Source organism: Myotis yumanensis, unplaced genomic scaffold (assembly GCF_028538775.1).
Source record: "Myotis yumanensis isolate MYYU_CA2020_CCGP unplaced genomic scaffold, mMyoYum1.0.hap1 SCAF_4, whole genome shotgun sequence".
NCBI lineage: Eukaryota > Metazoa > Chordata > Mammalia > Chiroptera > Vespertilionidae > Myotis > Myotis yumanensis.
This window is the reverse complement of record NW_027223755.1, coordinates 98957947-98980766: the sequence shown is the minus strand read 5'-3', so window position 1 is coordinate 98980766 and position 22820 is coordinate 98957947. Positions and strand designations below refer to the sequence as shown.

General features: G+C 50.6%; 2 protein-coding genes across 4 annotated transcripts in view; one reads left to right on the top strand and one right to left on the bottom strand.

Moving 5' to 3' along the window:
- Positions 1–8774, top strand: part of UBN1 (ubinuclein 1) — a 39875-nt gene extending 31101 nt beyond the window's left edge. Inside the window, exons 14-19 of one of the 2 annotated variants that reach the window (XM_070413050.1) lie at positions 640–690; positions 787–829; positions 2178–3395; positions 4414–4657; positions 4939–5028; positions 6635–8774. In XM_070413050.1, the coding sequence (XP_070269151.1) occupies positions 640–690; positions 787–829; positions 2178–3395; positions 4414–4657; positions 4939–5028; positions 6635–6684 (1696 nt within the window). In that variant the 3' untranslated portion in view covers positions 6685–8774. The remainder of the gene's footprint in view (positions 1–639; positions 691–786; positions 830–2177; positions 3396–4413; positions 4658–4938; positions 5029–6634) is intronic. The other variant, XM_070413051.1, reaches the window with a different exon arrangement.
- Positions 8775–8948: 174 nt separating this feature from the next.
- PPL (periplakin) overlaps positions 8949–22820 on the bottom strand; it is a 47194-nt gene continuing 33322 nt past the window's right edge. The window contains exons 10-22 of one of the 2 annotated variants that reach the window (XM_070413049.1): positions 22090–22212; positions 21798–21944; positions 21052–21203; positions 20113–20210; positions 19748–19905; positions 18800–18978; positions 18577–18715; positions 17631–17824; positions 15802–15952; positions 14960–15043; positions 14180–14296; positions 13578–13670; positions 8949–12469 (exon numbers count right to left, since the gene is read on the bottom strand). In XM_070413049.1, coding sequence (XP_070269150.1) covers positions 9809–12469; positions 13578–13670; positions 14180–14296; positions 14960–15043; positions 15802–15952; positions 17631–17824; positions 18577–18715; positions 18800–18978; positions 19748–19905; positions 20113–20210; positions 21052–21203; positions 21798–21944; positions 22090–22212 — 4296 coding nt within the window. In that variant the 3' untranslated portion in view covers positions 8949–9808. Of the gene's footprint in view, positions 12473–13577; positions 13671–14179; positions 14297–14959; positions 15044–15801; positions 15953–17630; positions 17825–18576; positions 18716–18799; positions 18979–19747; positions 19906–20112; positions 20211–21051; positions 21204–21797; positions 21945–22089; positions 22213–22820 lie in introns of both variants that reach the window. The other variant, XM_070413048.1, reaches the window with a different exon arrangement.

Here is a 22820-nt window from a genome sequence, read left to right as displayed (position 1 = left end):
CAAATCATGGAACCTTTTCTTGTTTCAGTATCCCATCTGTAAATGGGATTGCTCTTCTCTCCTTACAGATTGGACTTTTGAAGGTATGAAGGGAAGGGCATAAAGATCATTTTGTTGAGTTTCTCTGGAAAGAGACATACTGTGGGTCAATCCACACTTTACTCTTAAAAGATGAGAATGGGCATCAAGGAAAGCACTCCTGCCTTTAGGGGGAAACATCATTAAAAGAGGTTTGGATGTAGAACCATAGCTTTTTTTTATTAATATGATTTTATTATTTTAGAGAGGGAGAGAGAAAGAAACATCAATGAGAGAGAAACATCAACATTGATCAGCTGCCTCCTGCAAGCCACCCAATTGGAGATTGAACTTTCAACCCGGGCATGTGCTCTGACCAGGAATCAAACTGAGCCACATTGGCCGGACAAGCCATAGCTTTTTTGGTAAATCTTAGACTCTTGCCTTTCAGGTGGCCAGCACATCTACTTCTGATCTTCTCACCAGCAATGAAGTCACTAGTGCTCTGACATTTAATTAATAATAGGTACTGAGTACTAAGGATGGTAGGGAGCTCTAGAAACAAGGTCTCTGTTTTAAGGGGGCTTATGTAAACTCCACCCTGTTATCTGTTTGTTTCAGGACTCTGTTTAAGGAGAGCAGACGAGGCCATGGGCACCTGACATCAATCCTGTGAGTGTCTCAGTGTTTTGATTTCTCAAGACAACTGCCATTTTTATCTCTGATGGATCTCCTCTAAACCTTTTCTGTGTTCATTCTTTTGTTCAGGGCCAAGAAGAAAGTAATGGCTCCTTCCAAAATCAAGGTGAAGGTGAGTCTGACTGCTCAGGTCATGTACCATCTGTTCTCTCTCTCCAGCTATGCTCATGAAACCTTTTGAATGACAATGGCAGCTCATTGAGCTTTGCTGCTCTGGGGAACAGCTCTTCAGGATAGTATTCTTGAGGTTGTACCAAGAGGCAGGCCAGGTCCACCAGAGGAGCCTTGGATTGTTGGCAGGGCAGAGACCTGAGCTGGGGCACTTATACCCTACATCCTCAGTTTTAGGAAGCAGTACCCACCTGGCCAGTTCCCAAGGTTGTTGTGGAATTAAATGAGGTCTTCCTGACAGCTGTCTGAGGCATGAAAAGCCCCTGCATATGTGAGAGTATTATATTGTGATAAAGATATTTTTATGGAAGAACACACTCCTAGCCAAGTGTAGGTTAGCCTAGAGCTACACGGAAAGGAAAGGTGGTTTGTTGAGTTTAAGTAGCAGAAATGAAAGGAAGTACAGTGATTAGAGAGTAGAGACTGAAAATGAAATTCCTGACGCTTTATAGTGCCCTTAACCATACCAGAACAGTGTGGGAGAATAAGCTATTTACTTTGTTTATATCTAAGTATCTGTTGAGCTCCTGCAATGTCTCAGGCACACTGCATTTAGCACTTAGGATGCAGGAGTGATAAGATAGCTCCCATTGTTACCCCATGAAAGGACTTTTCTTTTGAACCCCCTGAGGGGACAGGTGCTTGGAAAAATCAAGGAGGAGAAGAAAACTAATTTAAGGCAGTTTTCATGCCATGCATCCTTTTCTGATTACAGTTAGGAACATTCTGAGATAGTGTGTGTGAGCCAGTAGGGAGCGTGTCTTTGCTCAAGTCTTGTATTTTTTCAAAATCAGAGAAAAGAAGCATTTCCCTGTGGGTTCATGTGTACCTAGCAACAGAACATGCTTGGGTAAGCCCAGGCCCAGCCAGATGGACGTGTTCAAGTCCACAGAGGCTTGTCACCTGCGCTTGTCCCCCTTATTTGTGATTACATAGGAAGGCCTGATTCTTGGGACCTTGTGGTATTCTCACACATGCATTCTTTTTTCTTTTTTTAAAATATATTTTATTGATTTTTTACAGAGAGGAAGGGAGAGGGATAGAGAGTTAGAAACATTAATGAGAGAGAAACATCAATCAGCTGCCTCCTGCACACCCCCCACCAGGGATGTGCCCGCAACCAAGGCACATGCCCCCAACCAGAATCGAACCTGGGACCCTTCAGTTCGCAGACCAACACTCTATCCACTGAGCCAAACCGGTTAGGGCTTACACATGCATTCTTACAACAGGACCAGTGTTGGCGTCTTTGGGCATTTCTTAACATCAGCATTTCTACTTTCCTTTAGGAATCATTTGTTAAGCCTGATAAAAAGGTTTCCGTCTCATCAGGCCAGATTGGCGGGCCCTTGGCTTTGCCTTCAGAACACCCGGGAGGAGGCCTGAACTCTGGAGCTGCGAACAGGGAGCTTTCGTCCCAGGCATTGGGCAACCAAACAAATCCTGTTCCTGTCAGCCTGGAGAACTCGTTGGATGGAGACTTGATCCATAATTCAGCCTCCTCATTGGAGGCTGTGTCCAAGGAACTGGCTGCGCTGAACAGCAGAGCTAGTGGGAGCTCCGAGTTCACATTGCCTGCACCTGCGAAAGTGCCTGCAGAGAAAGTTGCAGGTGTTTTATGTACGGAAGAAAAAAGGAACTTTACGAAGGCTAGCCCTTCTGCCCCACCACCCTCCAGCTCTCTGCAGTCACCCCTCAATTTTCTGGCTGAACAGGCTCTAGCACTGGGGCAGTCCTCTCAGGAGAAAAAACCAGAGAGTTCTGGCTATAAAGAGCTGTCCTGTCAGGTTTCCCTGAGCAAGGGCCTGCCAGAAGGGCACCAGTCCAAAGCAAAACACCATGGTTTGCCACGGACGTCTCATGCACCCCAGACAGCAGCTCCCGTGCCTGGCCCCCAAGTAAAAGTCTTTCATGCAGGCACTCAACAACAAAAGAGTTTCACCCCCCCAGCTCCATTTGTCAGTAAGCTCCAGGGCCCAAAGCCCTCTTCCCCACAGTGTCATCGTTCCCTCATCCAGCTTGTGAAGACGGCAGCCAAAGGCCAGAGCTTCCATTCCTCCACACCAGCCTCTTCAGGGGGCACGCCAGCCTCCAGCAGTAGTTCTCATAAGACCCCAGCCTTGTCCTCCGCTGCCCTGAGCCATCCAGCAAAACAGCACTCAGCCAGCTCCTCAGGGCCATCTTATAAGAATAGCCCCTTTGCCGGCTCTATCTCCAAACACGGGATTTCTTCTGGCAGCTCTTCTGTAGGAACACCAGTCCAGAGTTCCACTTCTGGCAATCTGCTCCCCGGTGCACAGCCTGCCTCCACAGGACAGCCTGCCAGCCGACCTGTCCCAGGCTCTGCAGTGAAAAAACCGCCTGTTTCCCAGAAGCTGACCCTAGTGGCCCCTCCCGGGGGTCCAAGTGGAGATTCTAGTGGTGGGACCCAGGGAGTGGCCAAGTTACTGACCTCCTCCCTGAAGCCCAGTGCAGTTAGCAGCGTGACATCGTCTACCTCCTTGCCAGTGAGTATCCTGGTACAGCAGCCACCCTATGGGTCTTGTGGACAAGGCCACCTGCCTTGCCCTGGTCAGACAACTGAAATTGGAGGTTGGGTTGGAACAGTAAACCCAGAAATAATAAGGACTGGCTTCTTGTTTTCCCGTCTTATCTTTTCTGTTGGCATGAATCCCAAGAAAGCCTGAAACTTCTTAGGAGGATGAGTGGAGAGAAAGGACTGGTCAGCACTGTGTTTGCAGGGAGGCTATGAATCTAGAAGGTGTGGAATGAGTCACAAAACTTTCCTTTCATGGCTTCCTTTCTGTCCCATCTCTCCGAACGAGTTAGTGAAATTAATACTATCTATCAGATCGTTAGTTATGTAGAGATGTTCATACAGTAGGAAGATGAGTACTTCTAAAAGTGATTCTCCCAGTTGGGTTTTGAAGGACTCTGCAGGTCAGAGGTGATCTGACAGAGTGCAATGGCTGGTGAGGCCTGCCTGTAGGAATTACAGAAGTTGGGTGCAGGTTGGGGAAATGGGAGAGGGTATTTTATTTTCCCCACTATGTAAAACGACTATTTGGTTGCAAAGAAAAAACTACAGAAAGGTATGTTCAGTGAGGTCTCACTGGCTTCTGCCCTATTTCTATCACCCAACAAGGTAACAATGTCCCTTAGTTTCCAGGATTTTCCCGTTTCTTTCTAAAAGATTATTACATACAAATGTGTGTGTGTGACTTATGTATATAAAAATACATATATCTGTACATACCTACATTTGTGGATGTCTATATATAATATTCTTCCCTTTCTTTCTTGCACAAAGGAGGCATATTTAACATCCTGCTTTTTAAAGTGAACACTGTGTCCTAGGAGGCATGTTAGGCCAGTTTAGAGACTGTTCTTGCTCTTTGGGGCTGCAGACTAGGGTTCCTGCATAAGGAGCAGGCGATGTCCCTACCCTGTGTGTTGACAGGTTTGGTTTGTGAGCAGGCCATGGACAGGCTGGAGCTCTGATCCTTTTGTGTGTTTCATCTCCAGAAAGGAACGAGTGGGGCTGTGCTATTGACCAGCTCATCGCCCTTAAATCTGCTATCCTCATCCTACAAGACAGGCGGCCCAAAGCTGCCCGGGGCTGTGAACTCAAACTCCCTGGGGATCATCTCTCCATTTCCTCTCCGTGTGCTCTCCTTTAGCGCCGACTCCTCTGCCAAAGCAGGGGTCTCCAAGGATGCCATCGTCACGGGCCCTGCCCCTGGGACGTTTCACCATGGCCTCAGCCACAGTAAGTACTTCTCCCTTTCCTCTCCTCATTTGGAGGCACAAAAGGTGCCCCGGGACTACTACTGTGAACAGTGAGTTCTGTTGTCGTGTACGGGGTTCTCGTGTGTGTCTGATGTATGGCTGTGGGCAACATTTTCAGGGATTGTGCTGAACCCTTCCCCAGGGTCTTTCACCAGGACTGGCCAATAGGTTGTCTGGGGCTCTGAATCACCCAGAATGCTTTTCTGTTCTTGTCTTCAATGTGCGTGTCTTGTTCTTTTCTTCCCTCCTGTTTTCTCTCAGGTCTCCTGGCTGGCTTGCACTCCAGCCCGCCCCACGCAGCACCTCTCCCACACGCTGCCGTGTCTACCCACGTCCCGCAGAGTCTCCCAGGTAATTAATTGCCAGGTGGTCAGAGTGCCATGTGCACTGTGTGTCATTCCCCTCTCCACTCAGTAGATGCCGTCTGCTGCCAAAGATTTCAGTATCTTCACCGTATTATCACTGTGCTGTCTTGATTTGTCCTTTGAGGCTCTTGTTCTGTGGGTACTTGGAATGGGACAGGTTTCCTCCACTTTGTGATTTCCCCTGGTCCTCTGCCACTGGATCAGCCTTACCCCATGTGATCACAGAGGAAGTCAGGGTGACCTGTACGTGAGGCAGAGGAATCCCCAACCCTTGGCTAGTTGGGGCACTACAGGCCTTTAAATTCAAGGTGCTACACCTTCCAGGTAGTACCAGCTAACAGAAGGCTCTGTAAATTTAATTTAACCATTTGAGTCCCAAGCAGCGCAATTGCACTGCTGAGATTTTATGTCGAGAAAACATACGATTCGTTTGAGTCCCAGGGGGTATTGAAAAAACACTGTCGAAGAATCCCAAACAGCGCAACCGCGCTTTCTCTAAATGAGTACGAAAAGACCCAAACAGCGTGATAGCGCTTGTTTTATTTTATGTCGAGATTGCGCTGCTTGGGACTCAAACGGTTAAGTGAAAGGGGAAGTCCAAGTAATAGCAAGAGGTCACAGTGACAAGGCTTCAGGAGGGATCTTTACCTTTGATGTCAGCATGTATTCAAGAGAGGAGCAGCTGTCAATTCAGTTCAGATGTAAAGGCAGAGAGTTGGGAGCACAACAGGAATTGGGACAGCATTTCCTCTTTCCTTCTCCCAATTTTCTTCTCCAGAGAGCAGTGACTTTCAGAAAGGGGCACTGTACAAGCTCTAGGTTTATAGCTGTGAGAATCTGGCACCTTTGTCATCAGCAATTGGCCTTACCCTGTGCTAGGACCTGATTCTTAGATGCAGCTAATGGAATGCTGTTGTAGAGCCTCAGGAATGAAGAGCCTTTGGAAATGTGACTGTTGGTCTGTGGTATTTTCAGCAAAAAAAGGGAAAAGTGCTTTCTTGTACCATTTCTTCCCTGTTTTTCCTCTGGGTATTAAAAGGCTACAGAAAAGCATCTATGCTAAAACAGGCTGAGTAGGCTTTTCTTCTCTCCTTTTAGACCTTCTTCAGGCTATAGGATTCCATTGAGTGGTTGTAAATGAGAAGCTGTCTGGACATTTTAATTGTGTAACTTATTTCTGATTTGCCTTTTTTCCTATGTGGACTCAGAATGCTAGTGCCTTTGAACTTGTCTTTATAGAACCTGAGGACCTGTTGATGGTGAGAATGTTGATTGCTCCTTGACTTCAATGTGACTATCAAACCCCATCATGGAACCCATGTGCCATTGCATAGTTGTAGCCAATAACAGAAGTGGCCCACATTGCATAGTAGAGTTGCTATGAACACAGCACTCCATGAGCAGCTGCCTTCACGCTGCAGGCTGCTATAAGTAACAACACACTGAAATCACCTCTGTCAAGTGTTTGTGGCTCGTTTGAACCTCAGCATACTCAACATACAGAAGTGACCTCCTTGAGGTTTGGTTACTGCTGCCTTAAGAAAATCAGAGATCCTGAAAGATTTATATTGTTTTTGCTTATTCTTTTCCAGATGCTTCTCAGCTTCATGGGAAAGGGGCTGGTGTTCCACGGAAATTGTGACCTCTTCAGAGGAAATGCTGGAAGCTGAACTAATAGGTCTCTGAAAAATCGGATAATCAATACGCTCTTTCTGCCGATCGGTTTTCTTCTGGAGAAGGCTGTGAGTGCTAAGTGGAACGTCTCTTGGCACTTGTGATGTGCCTTCACTTGGGAGCAGCCTCGTGCTTCTCCAGAGGTACTGACTGGCCTGGTGATCCGGGCCTCGTGGCTTTGTTGCGGACAATCGTTGGAGGGGCAGCTCTAGGCTGGGAAATGTACTGGGTCATGTACGGAGCTCTGGTGGCAGGACTGAGCGTTGGCACACGTGTGTTGTAAGTCTGCCCAACCCCCTGGCATTTGGTCAGAGTAACTCATGGCACCCCACTGGCAGGGGCTCCTTTTGGCCACACTAGGGTCCCTGGATGGTCATGGTGTCTATCCCATCCTTAGGCTGTGTGCTCAATGGACAGAAACCCAGGCTAATGCCATAGCTGGGAGACTTACCTTGTCTCATTGAAAAATACTCAGAACAGCTAGTGTGTGCTCATCACGGGGGCCAGTTTATCCTCTAAACATGACAATGAAGCTCTTTTAAAGAAAGATCTTTGTAGATTCAACAATTGTGATAGGATTTTTAAAGACACTTATTTTTGGCTCAGTTTTCATCATTACCATCAATGCATTGGATAGAGTGGGACTGTTCTTCACATGTCATATTTTCACACGTCATATGGAAGACATAATCCCAGTGCCTTTATGGTGGAGCAGAATTAGACACACATCAATTAGGCCCTCTGTGTGGCTCTCAGATGAAGACCTTTTAAAAAGATGTCTGTACTTAAGACGTAGCCGGTTTATTTGAGGCTTTTTATCATTGCACATCATAATCTCTGCCGTCCTGACTTAAAGGTCATCTGGGTCCTCAAATCCCAGGTCCCAATTCAGCCAGGGCCTCTGTTTTGTTTTTCCAAAGTTCATACAGGTGGACTGCAGAGCCCCAAAGGCCTTTGAGGGCAAGGATATGAAAGGTTCCAAGTTACAGATAGACATTCCAGCTTATTTAGAAATCATTCTCAGGCGGAGCTGCAGGTGTGGGCCTTTGTGAAGTGTCTGCTGTATAGACAGGCCTTGAAGTCCTAGGGCTCTCCAGGCAGCGGGGTATGCCTGACTTAAGGGTGACGCACCACTGAGCTTGGAGAGTGCATTAGAGACAGACTTAAGACGATTAACCCCGAGCTCCCAAGTCATTACGCTGTTCCCATTTAACCATTGGCTGCTTCACGAGGAGTTTTAGGGCACTTGCCTGTCCTGTGAAGTCTCTGCCACAGGCATGTCTCAACTGACTGCTCCAGCTAAGTGATTTCAAATATTTAGAGAGTATATAGCCTCCTCAGAATGTAGACCTACGTGGAGACACAGGCAGCTCTTTTGGTTCCTGGCACCCAGGGTCCAGTGCTCAGTAACTCATGCTTTATGCTGAGGTTTGTCTAGTGTCCGAGGAGCAAGGCCGCTGCTCTGACTTTTTACATAGGAACCAACACGTTTCACATGGGCCTACATGGATTTCTTATCCCTTTATTATATATATATTTTGCAACTTGGATTTCCAGTTTGTTTACAGAATAGTCTTAGGAAGTAGCAAAAGAGCCAAAGAAGAGATTTGTATTGCTGAGCTCAGAGCCGTGCAGAGACTGCCCGTGAGCTCCTTTTCTGCCCAAGACATCCGGTTCCCCTGCAGTGCCCCCTCTTCCCCACATACCATTGAGTGTGCAGCTGGAGCAGAATACCCTCATTTGTAGGAATCTAGTGATGCCTCTTGCCTCAGGGAAACGTTTCTTTGATGGGGAGATTTCTTTTTCTTGTTTATGCTTTATTTGTGGTAACGAAAGAGTGAATGACTTAAACAGCCATGGCAAGGCAGATCTACAGGCAGAGCGGGCTCCGGGCCTGGGGGCTGCGGTGCTGCAGGGCTTTCCTTGGTGCGGCCGTTTCTTAAGTGTGAAAGGGGCTGTGGCTTTGGTGCAGCCACTAGGTTGGTATTAGGGGGTGGTGTGGAAATTGTTAATCTTGTATAAAGCAACTTAATAAATTGTTTCAAGGTTTCCAATACATTGTTTCTCATTCTTTTTGCCATATTTGCTAATAATTCTTTCTCCCATAGGAACTGGTAAGTGATTGGGACTGGTAAATAGATATCCATATGGGATATCCTGGCTGAAAACCAAGAGGGAGTAGGGGAAATAAATCACACACACAAAGGAGGAAAAAACACACTTAGCATAAAATTAGAGTCAAGCCACCAGGTGTTTATTTTTTGCGCTATAAGGTGGAGTTCCCTATTTCTTTCCGTTTTCTTATGTAATATAGGAGATACAGAGAACCTGAAATTAATTTGGTGAAAAATCAACTGTGTAGTATACCTAAGTACCAATTAGAGAATAAACAAGACTTGTAAGGCCCTGAAGCTAAGGCTAACAGCAACACAGTCCACAACAAAAACACTTTAATTTCAGAACCAGAAAAGTCTCGAATGGAGTGTTCTCCTGGGACAGTCAGGCTGACAGAGGGGCCTGTGCTGGTTTCTTTGCGCCTTTTTCTGGCACAGATCCCAGATCTGTCTCACCATTAGAAGTCTGACAGAAAGTTGGCTCTCAGCCAGGCTCCTGGAGGGGTGTGAGTGCAGGTCGGCAGCCCCAAGGGGCCCAGTCCTTTGATGAATGGAAGGGTGTGTATAAGGGAGGCCTTTCTGCCCTAGAGTTTCCCCATCTGGTGTGGGAAGGCCATTGCTGCATGGAGGGGCTGGTCTGCCTCAGTGGTCTTGTGCTTTAGTAGTGTTCAGATTGCTTCCAGGTTTCCCACAAGGAGTCTGTTGATGGACGTGTGTAGGACAAGGGAGAGAAAAGAAGGGCTTTGTGATTTTGAATCATTGGAGGATGAAGCAGGTCTCTCACCTGGGTTAAATGATGGTGCAGCCAGTGACCATTCTGCTTGTACGTGAGCTATACTCTGAGTAGCTTGGCCGAGAAGGCATGGGTGGCATGCTCAGCTCTGCACGGATTAGGAGCCTGCACAGGGCCAGGGAGAAGAAGGTATGGGGTAGGAGAGCCAGCGTCAGCTTCCAGGGGACTGAGGGGCAGGGCTGTGCCTACTTCTGCCCAGACACCAGGACGGCCAGCTCCTGGATGGACATATCCTTGTTGACATATCGGTCGTACTGAGCAGCGGTCAGCCTCCCGTTCTGTAGGGCCTCTTCGATGGAGAACTTCTTGCCAGACTTCCTGTCGTGGATCACGGAGGACTCCCCATTGGGACCCTTGACTGATATTTCCTCCCAGTCGCACTCCTGACTTCTGAGTTTCACAAACATGTTCCAGTCGATGAGGCCAGCCCGATGGGCTTCCTCCGGGGACAGCTCCCGGCCTGTGTCAGGGTCGATGACCACAATGGAGCGCCGCAGATGGTTTTCTCTCTGCTCCCTCTTGACGGCCACAGAGCCCAGGCGCTTCTGCAGCTCATCGATCTCAAGATCTTTGTCTTTGGAGAGCCTTTTGAGGTCATCCAGCTCTCTCTCCAGGGACCATAGTCTGGAGTCGAGGTTTGTCCCAGAGTCCACTGTGGTCATGTTTCTCAGGTCCCGTGTTTCCGTTGCCGCCATTTCAATTTCCGTTTGGAGCCTCCGGGTCTCCAGCTCCAGGTTTTGCCGCTCCAGCTGTAGTTTGTGGTTTTCTTCCCTGAGAAAGTCCAGCTCCTTGGACGACTTGGAGTTGTGGAACTCCAGTTCTGACAGCTTGGCTTCCAGCCGGCCCACCTCGGCATCCAGTTCCCTCTTGCTCCGGCTCTCCTCCTCCAGGCTGCTCTTGAGCTTCTGAATTTCCTGTTCAGTGTCACCTTTCTCCACCTGGACACTTTCGGAGAAGACCACCTTTTCCTTGACCTCCATCTTCTCCAGGTTGATGAGCTTCTTCTTTAGGGTCTCCAGTTCACTCTCCAGGACCTGCCCCCGGTGCCTTTCCTCCTCCAGCTGGAGCTTGAGCAGGGAGTGCTCCCGGGCCTGTTGGGGGTCCTGCTGTAGCACCACTTTCTGCTTGTGGGTCACCTTCTCTTGGGCTTCCCCCTCCTCCTTTTCCAGGTCGGCCAGCCGTTGCTTCAGGCGCTGCACCTCCAGCTCGGCCTCCCTGCGCGCCTGCCGTTCACGTTCCAGCTCCTCCAGCTGCCGCTCCAGCTCGGCCCGCCTGCGCTGTAGCCGCCGCAGCTCCCCGCGCAGGTGGTCGATCTGCCGGAGCTCCACATCAATGCTCTGGGTGAAGGCGTCCACCTCAGCTCGCAAGCCCGGCTCCTCCTCGTACCTGACTACCTCCTGTTGGACCACCTTTTCCTTCACCTGGGAAAGCTCCTCCTCCTTCTGTTTGATTTTCTCCTCTTGGGAAGCCCTCTCCCTTTCCAGGTCCACTTGCTTTTTCTGTTCCTCTGATAGTCTGGCCCTCAAAGACTCTACTTCCTCTTTGGTTTGGGGGTCTTCCTGAAACTGAAGGATCTCCTGGACTACCTCCTTGGTCTGTACCTGGGGTTTAGTGTCTTTCAGAGCCTGGATCTCTTGCTTCAGCTGGTAGATCTCTAAATCACACCTTTCGATGAGTCTGGTCTTGTCCACGATCTCCTCCCGGAGCCTCTGGAGCTCTTTCTCCATCTCAGGGTCAGTCTTATACTTAATGACTTCCTTCGTCACCTCTCTGACTTCCACCTGCGGGCCCCGCCTCCGCAGTGCCTCCAGCTCGCCCTGGTAGCTCTTCAGCTGTTCCTCGGCACCCCGGTACTTGCGCTCCTGCTCCACAAGCTCCAGGCGGAGGTTGGCCACTTCGCTCTCTGCCTTGGGGTCTGGCCGGACGATCTCCCGCACTTTCTCCTGCACCACCACCTTGGCGTTTTCCTCTTCCAAGGCCCAAATCTTTCGGAGCAGCTCGCTCTTCTCCCTCTGGTGGGCACGAGCCTTGGCAGACTCGTCCTCATACTGGCGTTTCAGGTCGCCAACCTCTCTTTCAACTGCCATGTCCTTTTCCACCTTGAGCACCTCCTTGACGGTGACCTTCCCCTCAGCCATGGCCCTCTCCTTCTCCAGTCTCTTTAGCTTGTCCTGCAGAAAGCTCAGCTCCTCCTCCTGCTTCTCCCTGTGCTTCCCCTCCTGCTGCTGGTCCTCCTGCAGCTGCCGGTACTCTGCCTCCAGCTGGGGGTCATTCTGCAGTTTCACCACCTCCTTCTCAGTGACCTTCTCCCTCGCCCGGCTCTTCTCCTCAGCCAGGGCCGCAATGCGCTGCTGCAGGAGGACTGCCTCTGCTTCCCGGGTGCCCTTCTGCCGCCTTAGCTCCTCCAGCTCCTCCCTCAGCCTCAGGACCTCGTCGGCCTGGGCTCTGTCTGGCTCGATGCGCAGGACCTCCTTGACTATGTACTCCTGCCCGCCGTTCCTGGTCTCCTGTTCCAGGGCGCGTAGCCGCAGCTGCAGCGCCTCCAACTCCTCCTGAAGCAGCTGGTTCTTGTGCTGCTCCTCCGTCAGCGTCCGCTGCATCTGCTGGAAGCTCTCCTCAAGTGCAGGGTCCGGAACCTTCTTCAGCACCTCCTTCCTCACCACTGCTTCCTGGGGGTTCTGATTCTGCAGAATCTGGATTTCCTCCTGGGCACTCTTGACTTCCTTCTCCAGCTGCTGCCTCCGCTCAGTTTCCTCGTCCAGCTCCTTCCGAATCTTCCACGACTCCTCTGCTCTGGAGCCCGGCTGGCTCCCTTGCTGACTCTCATGGGTCACTCCTACCTCTGGCTGCTGGGAGGGAGAAGACAGTGCATGGTTATGTAAACAGTTCAGACTGGGGGTTCTGTGATCTCCAAGGGACTCCAAGTGCTGGGTTCACAGGAGTTCCAGGGTTACTTTTAAACAGCTGGTTTAGGTTTTCTTAAAATTCATCTGGTAGCCGTAACCGGTTTGGCTCAGTGGATAGAGCGTCGGCCTGCGGACTGAAGGGTCCTGGGTTCGATTCCGGTCAAGGGCATGTACCTGGGTTGCGGGCACATCCCCCCAGTGGGAGATGTGCAGGAGGCAGCTGATCGATGTTTCTCTCTCATCGATGTTTCTGACTCTCTATCTCTCTCCCTTCCTCTCTGTGAAAAATCAATAAAATATATTTAAAAAAAAAAAAAAAAAAAAAAATTCATCTGGTAAAATATTTTAAAACCATAGAAGAGTGTGAAAGGAAATCAGTCTTCCACCTCTGGTCCTGTCCTATTGCTAGAAGGGTATCGGTCATCTTATGACAAGTACAGGCAGTCCTCCGGTTACGTTGGACTCGACATACGTCGTTTCGTGGTTACATCGCCATCTCCCATTTATTTATAAAAAAAAAAAGTTCCATCATTTCGACGTATGTACATACGTGCTTTATGTTTATTATTTATTTACCACAAGTAAAGGTCAGGAATTGTTATCTTTCTTTTAAATTTCTTTTACTGTTTCACTTCATTACTGCTGTGTATGTGCTCCATGTGAGTGACGTAGGTGCTTATGTAGGTGGGTTCTGACTTACGGAGAAAATCGTGTTACGTCGAGCTGTAGGAACGGATCTCCCACATAACCCGAGGACCTACTGTATATTTTTAGTGTGTGCCAAATGTTTATTTTTCTGCACAAATGGTAAGTCCCCTGTTGTGCGCCCTTGTTGCACTTAATCTAGATAGAGGAAATTTCACAGCAGCACAGAGAGCTCTACTTCACTGTTTAACAGCGGCACGTGGACAGACCATAATTTAATTACCCATTGTTTGCAAGGGACACTCCCCCTAGTTTACAGGCTGTTTCTTTGAGGCTGAACGAGTCTTGTTTCTCACCTGCTGGAACAGTTTTGAGTAGAATGTGTTACACTAAGATTCATTACCTGTCTCAGTAGATTCAGAGCAAACTCCAGATTCTGCAGCCTCTGTCTGTTGATGGCGTTAACTTCGGTGAACTTGGCAGTAAGGGTCGCTTCCTATAGGGGAGCATTCAGCAAATAGGAGTCAATAGACTGAGGGGGAAAGAGCTAGGATGGGTTTTGAAAAGTCTGGCATTTGGGGATAGAGGGTAGCTTCTTGCCCCTTCCTACTTAGAGTTCTACTACAGTCATCTGGTGGAGAGAAAACTGGGTTTAGAGTCAGAAGTCTAATTCCCAGTGGCCTTGAGCAGATCTCTGTTTGAGCGTTAATATTCTTGTGTATAGAGGAAATAATAACGGCCTCCTGGATATGTATTGGGTGGGGGTAGCAGAGTGGGAACCTCTCTAATCCATGGCTCTGACCCAGATACCTCCAGCAGGCTGTCTTTCTAGGTATATCAATGTCGCTGTCCCAGAAAAAGTTCATTATCTTCTCTTACAAAACCTGTTTGCACCCAGGAAAGCTCTCAGCCCAGTTTCCATGTTGTGCCTGCATCTCTGAGGCCTGCATGCCATGCTCCCTGGAAGGCTGCGCAACTCTGAGAACGCCTACCCACAGAGCTCACCTCTTCCCTCACTTTGGCAGCAGGGGACTGGAGCCTGGCTCTTTTGCTCACGTGGCTGCTCCTTCCATTCTCCAAGTCAAGAAGGGACCTTAGTTTCTCTGCTTCTAATTCATAGTCCTGGGGGAGAGACATGGCAGAGGGCAGACAAGGTCAGTTGCGGCTGCAGTATTCTTACAGCCCTGCCAGCTGACTGCAGAGGTCTTCCGCTCAGCTGCACTCTGTACTGTCTGCCAGGAGTTTTTGAGAACCTTCAATACATCAACAATACATAGCTGTGTCCCTCAACAACATGTGAAACAAGAAAAAGTATGCCCACAGTTCCCCTCCCCAAAGGGCTCCCTTCAGGCCTTCCCTTCACGCTAGAGAGGATGCTGTGCTTCTCCATTTGTCTCATGTTGCCCCCTCCTATCCTCTGGTTTGTCAGTTGAACGACTTTATAATCCATCAAGTGGATGGATGATAATTTACCTAGCCATTCCTTTGCTATTGGACATTTAGGTTATTTCTAGTTTGTCTATTTTGCTATTACATATAATGCTGTTATAGTGATTTTATTTATCCTATGTTGGTGTTATTCTGTATTTTTCCCCCCAGTTTACTGCTTCATACAGTAGAAAACCCTTCTCTGGTATTTGATGCCTAATATCATACTATTTTCCCAAAGGGCTGTGCCAGTTTGCATGGCTGCCAGCGGGGCCTGAGGATGACCCTGCCAGGCCCAGTGCTCCTCTTTCCAGAGGCCCTGATGTTTTACACTCTGGGTGGGATTTCGCTTCTCACCTTGACAGCTTGCTGGTACTGCTGGGAATGAGCGCAGACTTTCTGAACTTCCTGTTCCCTTCTTGCTATTTCATCCAGCAGGTTCTGTAAAACAACAGAGACTTTCAAAACAAAACAAAAAAAGAACAACCTTGATAAATTAGCTAGATTCCTTAAATCTGAAATTCTTCTTCTGTTGTACAGAGTACAATGAATGGCTTTCTTGTATGCATGTGTTGGTAATAAAGGCAATTCTAAGGCCCGGTGAAGAAGGGCCAAGATTATCTTTGCCAGGAAAAGAATGTTTACTGTGTGCTTCAAAATGTCAGGCACTGTTCTAATATGTAACTTAGATGACCTCATTTAATCTTCCAACAATCCTGTGAGGTAAGTACCATCATTATCCAGCTTATAAGTGAGGAAACGGAGGCACAGTGAGGTTCAGTGGCTTGCCTGAGGGGCACAGCTAATAGTGAACTGGCATTTGGGTTCCCATGTTCCTCCTCCCTCACCCTGTTGTCATTGCTGCCTTCTGAGGACCCAGGACTCTGAACTTTGAAAATGGGATTTTTCCCCATGCGGGGGCCTCTTTGTATTTTTGTAGACATTCACTCACTCAGCCAGCCTGCACTGAGTGTCCACTCTGGGCCAGGACCCATGCTGGGTACTGAGGAGGGGGAAGTGAGCAAGACTGTCCTTGTTCTCAGAGTTAAGTGCTGGGAGCCAGGCAGGGCCAAGGTCCCGTGAGATCACAGCTCTGCCAGAGCAAACGGCAGCCACTCCTGGCTCTCCACAAAGGGGAATGACTGACCTCTGACCCCACCTTGTGACTATGCCTGTGAATGCAGAAGCAGTTGTCTTACTTTCTGATTCTTCATCTTGGTCTCCATCTGGTTAAGGCTGTCTGTCTCCTGGGGCTCATAGCTTGGGATGTTGGACAAGAACTGGAGCATGTGGTCGCAGCAACTGCGGTAGTCATCATAGGCAGCCTTGGCACTCCGCAGGCTCTGGGCCCTGCAGGAGCAAAACTGGTCAGGCCTCTGGCACAGCGAGAAGATGTCTCACTAAAACCTTACCCTGTCCCTGCCCAGCCGCTGTAGCTAAATGGTTGAGCTTATGTGGCCCATGCACCAAGAGGTTATGGTTCGATTCCTGGTCAGGGCACATGCCCAGGTTGTGGGCTTGACCCCTGGTGAGGGTTGTACAGGAGGCAGCTGATCAATGTTTCTCTCATTGATGTTTCTATCTCACTTTCCCTTCCTCTTAAAAAAAAAAAAAAAAAGCTGCTCCTGTCTCTTTTAAAGGAGTAATCTGTATTCTTTGTGTGTGTTTTCATTTTTTAAAATGTGTGTGTTTAGGGGGGTGGGGGATGGATGTAATTTAACTGGAATACAAATGTAATTTAATGTTCACTAGAAAGGGAATAGTTAAGCAAATTATGGAATGTTAAGTTGGAGTCTACCCTGGCCTCTGTGAAGAACAGGTAGGTAGGTCCACATGTACTGACATGCAGAGATACTGTGTGCTACAGGACCTCAATAAAAACATACCAAAATGTGTGGGACACAGCAAAAACTGCTGAGAGGGAAAAGTATGGGATTAAATGTTTGTATTAGAAAAGAATGCTCTCAAATCAACAATCTAAGCTTCCACCTTAAGAAATAAAAAGAGCAAATTAAATTAAGCAGCAATAAGGAAATAATAAAAAGCAGATATCAATGCAACCGGAAACAAGAAAAGAGGAAAAATCATTGAAACCATAGCTAGTTCTTTAAAATGGTCAATAAATTGATAAAAGAGAATGTACATATACAATGAAAGAAGATTTAACATCAGGAATGAGAGGGGATATAGACTCAGAACCTGCAGGCAGTGATAAGAGAATATCATGAAAAATTTTACGCCAATAAGTTTACCAACTTGATGAAATGGATAAATTCCTTGAAAGACACAAACTACTCAAGAGTGAGATGAGCCCTGGCCAGTGTGGCTCAGTTGGTTGAACATCGTCCTGTGCACTGAAAGGTCACCGGTTTGCTTCCCAGTCAGGGCACATACCCAGGTTTCAGGTTCAATCCCCATTCAGGGTGCCTGCAGGAGGCAGCTGATTGATGTTTCTCTTTCTCTCTCTCCCTCTCCTTACCAAATATTTAAAGAGGTTGAATTTGTAGTTAAAATCCTTCTCACAAAAAATGCAGGCCCAGACAGCCTCACTGGAGAATTCTACCAAGCATTTAAGGAAGTAATACCAGTTTTATACAAACTCTTACAGAAAACAGAAGAGGAGAAGGGGATACTTAACTGACTCATGAGGCTTATAAAATATATGACAGGAAAAACAGCAAGATACAGCATACATGATACTTTGTCATTCACGTGTTTACCCCTTACCCCAGCTTGTACAGAACACCTTTTTGGAAGGGTTCATAAGAAACTGGTAGCAGTGTTTACCTTGGGAAAGTGGGGCTGGTCATTAACCAGTTAACTGCCCCGCATCCAAAACGGAAACCATCCTTATGTCTATAGATGCTTATGGCATACAAAGGGTCATAATTACTTTGAGTGTTTTACTTTGTATATATATTACTTTTTCAAAAAGCAGAAATTATTTAGAAAACAGCCTTTGGTGGTGTCGGTTGAGCATCTTGGCCTCAAGGCAGACTAGCTCAGCCAGGCCCCCCGGGCCCCTCACCTGAGCTCAGCCTGCTGGCGGAGGTTGTCGAAGCGCTGGCCCAGCTTGTGCACCTCGGCCTCCTGGCGCTCCAGGTCAGGGCAGTGTTCCTGGAAGCGGTTGGCCAGGGAGCTGGAGCACTGCTTGGCAGCCTGCAGGTTCTGCTCCACCTCACTGAGGAGGGACTTCTGGGCCTGCAGCTCGGAGGCCATGGCCTGTGGGGTGGAGAGGCAGCCAGTGGGTGGGCGCTGTGATCAGAGCTTGCAGAGGCCAAGGCAGCACTGCCCAGGTGCTTGGGGACACCTGCTGTGTGTGTGTGTGTGTGTGTGTGTGTGGTGTGTTTTTTGGGGGGGGGGGGGGTTTAATGCCTGGGTGTGGAAAGGGACTGGGCCTTGCCCCTGAGTTTCTCCTCACATCTGGTGGCCATTTCTACAAAGTTACATCTTGTTACAATGAACAAAACCTGGAAAAACTAAAAACCCCGTGGTTGGCAGCATGTGCCCTGTGATGCTGCGCCCAGGACTAGAATGGCCTGCTGCTCTCCAGCCTCCAGGCCCATTTCCTCGGCTCTGAGGTGAGGGTCTTAGCACACAGCCAGGATTTTGTGAATTGATGTGTGAATAAGGGCCTCCCTTGGGCTCACAGACTTGGATATCCATAGCAGTCAGGCAGGTAAATGCTGGGGGTTTGGTGGCAGCTGCTGCATAGATACTGGAAATCTTGGGGGGAGGGGAGCATGCACATCTCTGATTTAAAAATACAAGTACCCCGTTTCCACAAGCCATGAGCAGCTGGGATTTGTGCCACGTGCCTCCATTTACAACTTCCAGTTGGCATTGTGGGCATACAAACCTGCAGAGACTTCCTGCCCTGGGCATCAGGGTCTTGGGCCTCTCATCTGTCCAGAGCTGATGGGTGCCAGCGCCTGGACAGAAAGGTTCCCACGGCCCAGGGTCCCCACACTCACCGCCAGCTCCTGCCTCTTGCTGTCCAGGGCACGGCCACTCTCGGGCACTGTGTCGTCCTGGGTCAGCTGGTTCTCATATGTGGCCAGCACCTCCCAGCCCTGCTGCAGGCTCTTCTCCAGGCGGTTGGCAACAGCAACCCTAAGGACACAGGTCAGGAGTGAGGGGGTGCCTGCCTGGCCCCCTGACCCCAGCTGACCTCCCTGCTGCCCGCCTGACACCCACTTCTCCTGGGCCAAGTCCAGCAGCTGCACCAGGCGCTCGTATCTGCGGTTGGTGTCCTCCACCCGGGTCCTCAGCAAGGGTGCGCTGCCACTGCCCGGAAGGGCCTGCACGAAGGCCTCGCACTCGGCTGTGCTGTGAGCTTTCTCAGGCTCGATCTGCAGCAGCTCGTTGGTGATGTTCTGTGGAGACCAAAGGCCTCCTGTTGGCCACAGTTGGGCATCCTCCTCCCCCAGTGGCCTGCCAGCCTCAGGGAGCAGGAGAAACTGCTGCCGGGGGAGGGGGCGGGAGGGCAGCTCTGATGGAGATGCGAGGCCTGGGCCCTGCCTGGGAGCCTGAGTCTGCATGTGTACTGAGCACCCTGGGCATTCTGACCAAGCAGGGGACTCACAAGGGAATGAAATGAACAGGCAGTTACCCAGCACTCACTGTTCCAAGCACCACATTTAGTGATTTCATTCATTGTTGGGGGCAACCCCATGAGGGAGGCACGTTTTCTCTCCCTGTTCACAGCTGGGGACCCAAGCAGCTTAGGAAGGGACGTGGTGGGGCCTGGCCTCTGCCCCCACCCTCTACTGGGCATCCTCTCGGCCTTGACAGCCTCTGTCAGCCGTGATGTGAGGCCCCTTCTCCAAGCCCAGTTCCTCTGTAAACCAAGCACAGTCACCCCTGCCACAGAGGGTGCCTGATGACTAGGGAGACCGTCTGTGAGAGAGAGGAGCGTGGATGCTGTTCCCACCCGACCACCTGGCACCGAGCTACTCGGGCATCAAACACGCAGAGACAGGCCTCCCCAGGCCTCTCCCTGGAAGTGTTTGAAGCAGGGCACCAGGCTCAGGCACCTCCTGATCCCTGGCCTAGCACCGCCCCCGCCCCCCATGACTCAGGAATTCTTGTGACACATGGCTGGTGGAGATGGGAGCTTGAGCAGGGGCCCCAGCCTGGTGGTACCTTGAGGTCTTTGGCCCGCTGGGCGCTGTCCTGCACAGCCCGGCCTTGTTCCAGCGGTGGCCGAAGGATCCCTGTGATGGCCTTCTCCTGCCGGTCTAAGTCACTGGCCACCTTGTCCAAGCCTGCCAGCAGCTGCCGTCCCTGCAGGTCAGAGGCGTCTGCCGGACGGAAATCAGAGTTGGGTGTCAGTTGGGGGCATGAGTCGCAGGGAAGGGGCCGAGGAGGCCAGCTGGGACGTCCAGGGCTGGCTCAGCCTCCCCTACCCCTGCCAGGCCTGACCCATGCTGTCCTTCAGCAGCACAGACCATGGGTCCATTGCCTCCTCCCTGTCCCACCACAGACAGGGCAGTGGCCCTGGCACCCACCTCCAGGGTTCTCTGCCTTGAGCACCTCATGCCGCTGCTGGAGTGCATTCCTGGTCCCGACTGCCTTCTGCCGCACGCTCCGGTACTGGCTGCCCAGGCTGTGAGAGCAAAAATGGACTGGATCCAGGGCAGCCTACTGCCCCTCCACCCTCAGGAGCAAGACCCTGGACTTCGGCTGGACCAACAGCCCAGAGGAGTCAGGCGGCCATCAAAATGCTTTGAAAAGTTAAATCACAACACATACAAAGGTTTGCTGAAACGCTGGCCTGTCTTTGCTCATGGGTTCAGACGGACCCCTTCCTTCCTTCGCCCCTTTCTTTCTTCTTCATAGCAAGTCTTACTTCCTAAAATCATCTTGTTTGTTCCTTTGCCTTCCCTACTAAGATGTTACCCCTGAGGGAGCAGCACACAGGTGCTCAATAAATACTTGCTGAATGAGTAAATGAAGCATTCCCAGTCACTCACTCAACAAAGTTCTTGGGTTTTCACTTTGCCCCAGGTCCTGAACAAGGCCCTGGAGACAGTAAACCTCAAAGCCCCTGCCAGGAGACTGACAAAGCACCCTGATCAAGAGCAGGGTGTGCGCGGGAGGGAAGAGGTGGAGCAAGGTGTTAGGCAAGGGGGCAGTCAGGGAAGGCTTCACAGAAGAGGTGACCCTGGAGCTGAGTCAAGCCAAAAGGCTTGAGCTGACCAGGCAATGAGTAGGTGTCCAGGTAAAGGGAACAGTATGTGCAAAGGCCCAGAGGCACTTCCAGAGAAAGTGCTCGCTGCACTGTGCCCACAGCTGGACATTCACACACAGCAAATCAGTCGGGCCAACAGGATCCGCCCCTGTCCCACTGAGCCTCCAAGTGGGTACAGGTGTGGGGGTGTTACTAGGGCAATGAAGGGACCCAAGGGGTGGGGCCAGTCCATGCTGGCTACCTCCTTAGCCTGTACCTGTCGGCCAGAGCCAGGGCCTCGGGGTCGGTGGGGGGGATCATGAAGCAGACGGCTGGGGCGGTCAGTGCGTTTCCCGCGCTGTCAGTGAGGTCCCAGTTCTCTCCGTTGTTCCTCTGCAGGGTGTAGCTGTAGCCCCTTGAGATCAGGCCCTGGCATGGGCAGGCCAAACAGTGAGAAGGCACAGAGAGACCTGCCTTGGCTGGTAGCCTGGGAGCCCAGAGGCCACCTTGGTCCTGCCCACCAACTCTGGCACCGGGGGAGTCAGCCCATCTCTCAGATCCTTCCCAAGACATCGTGCCCTAGTTGGGAAGGACTAGAACTCCCCCCATTCCCAGTCCATGTGGCCTCTCCTTCTCCATTCCCAGCCCTTTACTACTCAGGGTGGACATGTGACTTGGGCCCGCCAGTGAGAGAATGGCATTATCCCCTGACACACACCACACTGACTGGTTGAGGCTGACACGAGTCAAATTGGGCCAGTGAGAACCCTCCCTGGCACTCCTGCTGGAATGACTGGGGTTGCTAAGCTGATAGCACATAAGACCAAGGCAGCTAGCTAGGGGGGAGCGGGGGGGGGGGGGGAGGGAAGGAGGGGACAGGCCTAACAGAGAATGACCCCAATGACAGGGGTCCTGAAAACGTTTGAGGCCCTCATTTAGCGATGTCACCCTAAGACCTTCCAGTGACATGAAAAGAGGCATATTTGGGCCTGGCCTGCCTGGGGCACCTGGGCAACAGCTCACCTGGTCCCCCTCAAAGTCACAGAGCGCCTCCACGGGGATGGGCTTGAGCGGCGTCTCCCGGCGGTACTTGAGGGGCACCACCTGCTGCCCTCGCTTCTGCAGGCCCTGCACCACGTGCTCATACTTGTCCAGAGCCTTCTCCTGGTCCTGAGCATGGGGAATGCCACAGTGAGATCGTGCAGCCTTCCCCAGGGGGTGGGGGCCAGGCAGCAGGGGAGAGCTGATGGGGGGCCGGCTTGGGGCTGAGGGCAGGGAGGGGTCACCCGGAGTCACTCATGGGACCATCACTCACATCCAGCTCCCGCAGCAGCAACTCAATCTGGTATCGGTCCTTGAAGTCAGGGCTGTATTTTTGGTTCAGGTCTGAATCCACCTTGCGTAGCAGCTCCTGAGCGTCCTTCATGTCTTTGTGGAACTAGGAGACCAGGTGGCCCAATTACGAACGTGAAGCAACTAGGACACCTGGCTAATCCTGGCTGTGGCTGCAAGTCCAATCCCAGTCGGGGCTGGGCCTCCCACTCAGCCTGAGTCCACAGGCTCTGCTACTCAGGGACACCCAGCCCGCCCAGGCCTGGCTCCCGAGAGGGCCTCATGGGAAGAAGCCAGGTCCCTTCCCGCCAGTCCACGTGACCACCTCTGCGACCGTTAACTTTCAAGTGCACACCGATGACCTTTGGAGCTCTTAAATGTCATTCCTCTTTGTGCCAGGGACACCCTGATAATGCTATGCTTTCATTTTTGATACATGGAAGACAAGCCGCCCCACTTGGTTCTAGAAAATTCTCTTGCCCATTCTTTAGTTCATCAACTCTGGAATCACTCATTGTCAGCTGTCCCCTGGGCTGCAGCCACGAAAGGCACTTTGGGATCCTGTGAATCTCACAGCCCAGCAGGGCTCAGACACCGAACCAGGAGTTACAGAAGTGTCACCTGAGTTCAAGCGTCCCCAGACCACACAATCATTAGTCACCCGCCGCTCTTCCTAAAAAACACATTCCTATGAAACAACCGGTCTCCATCAAC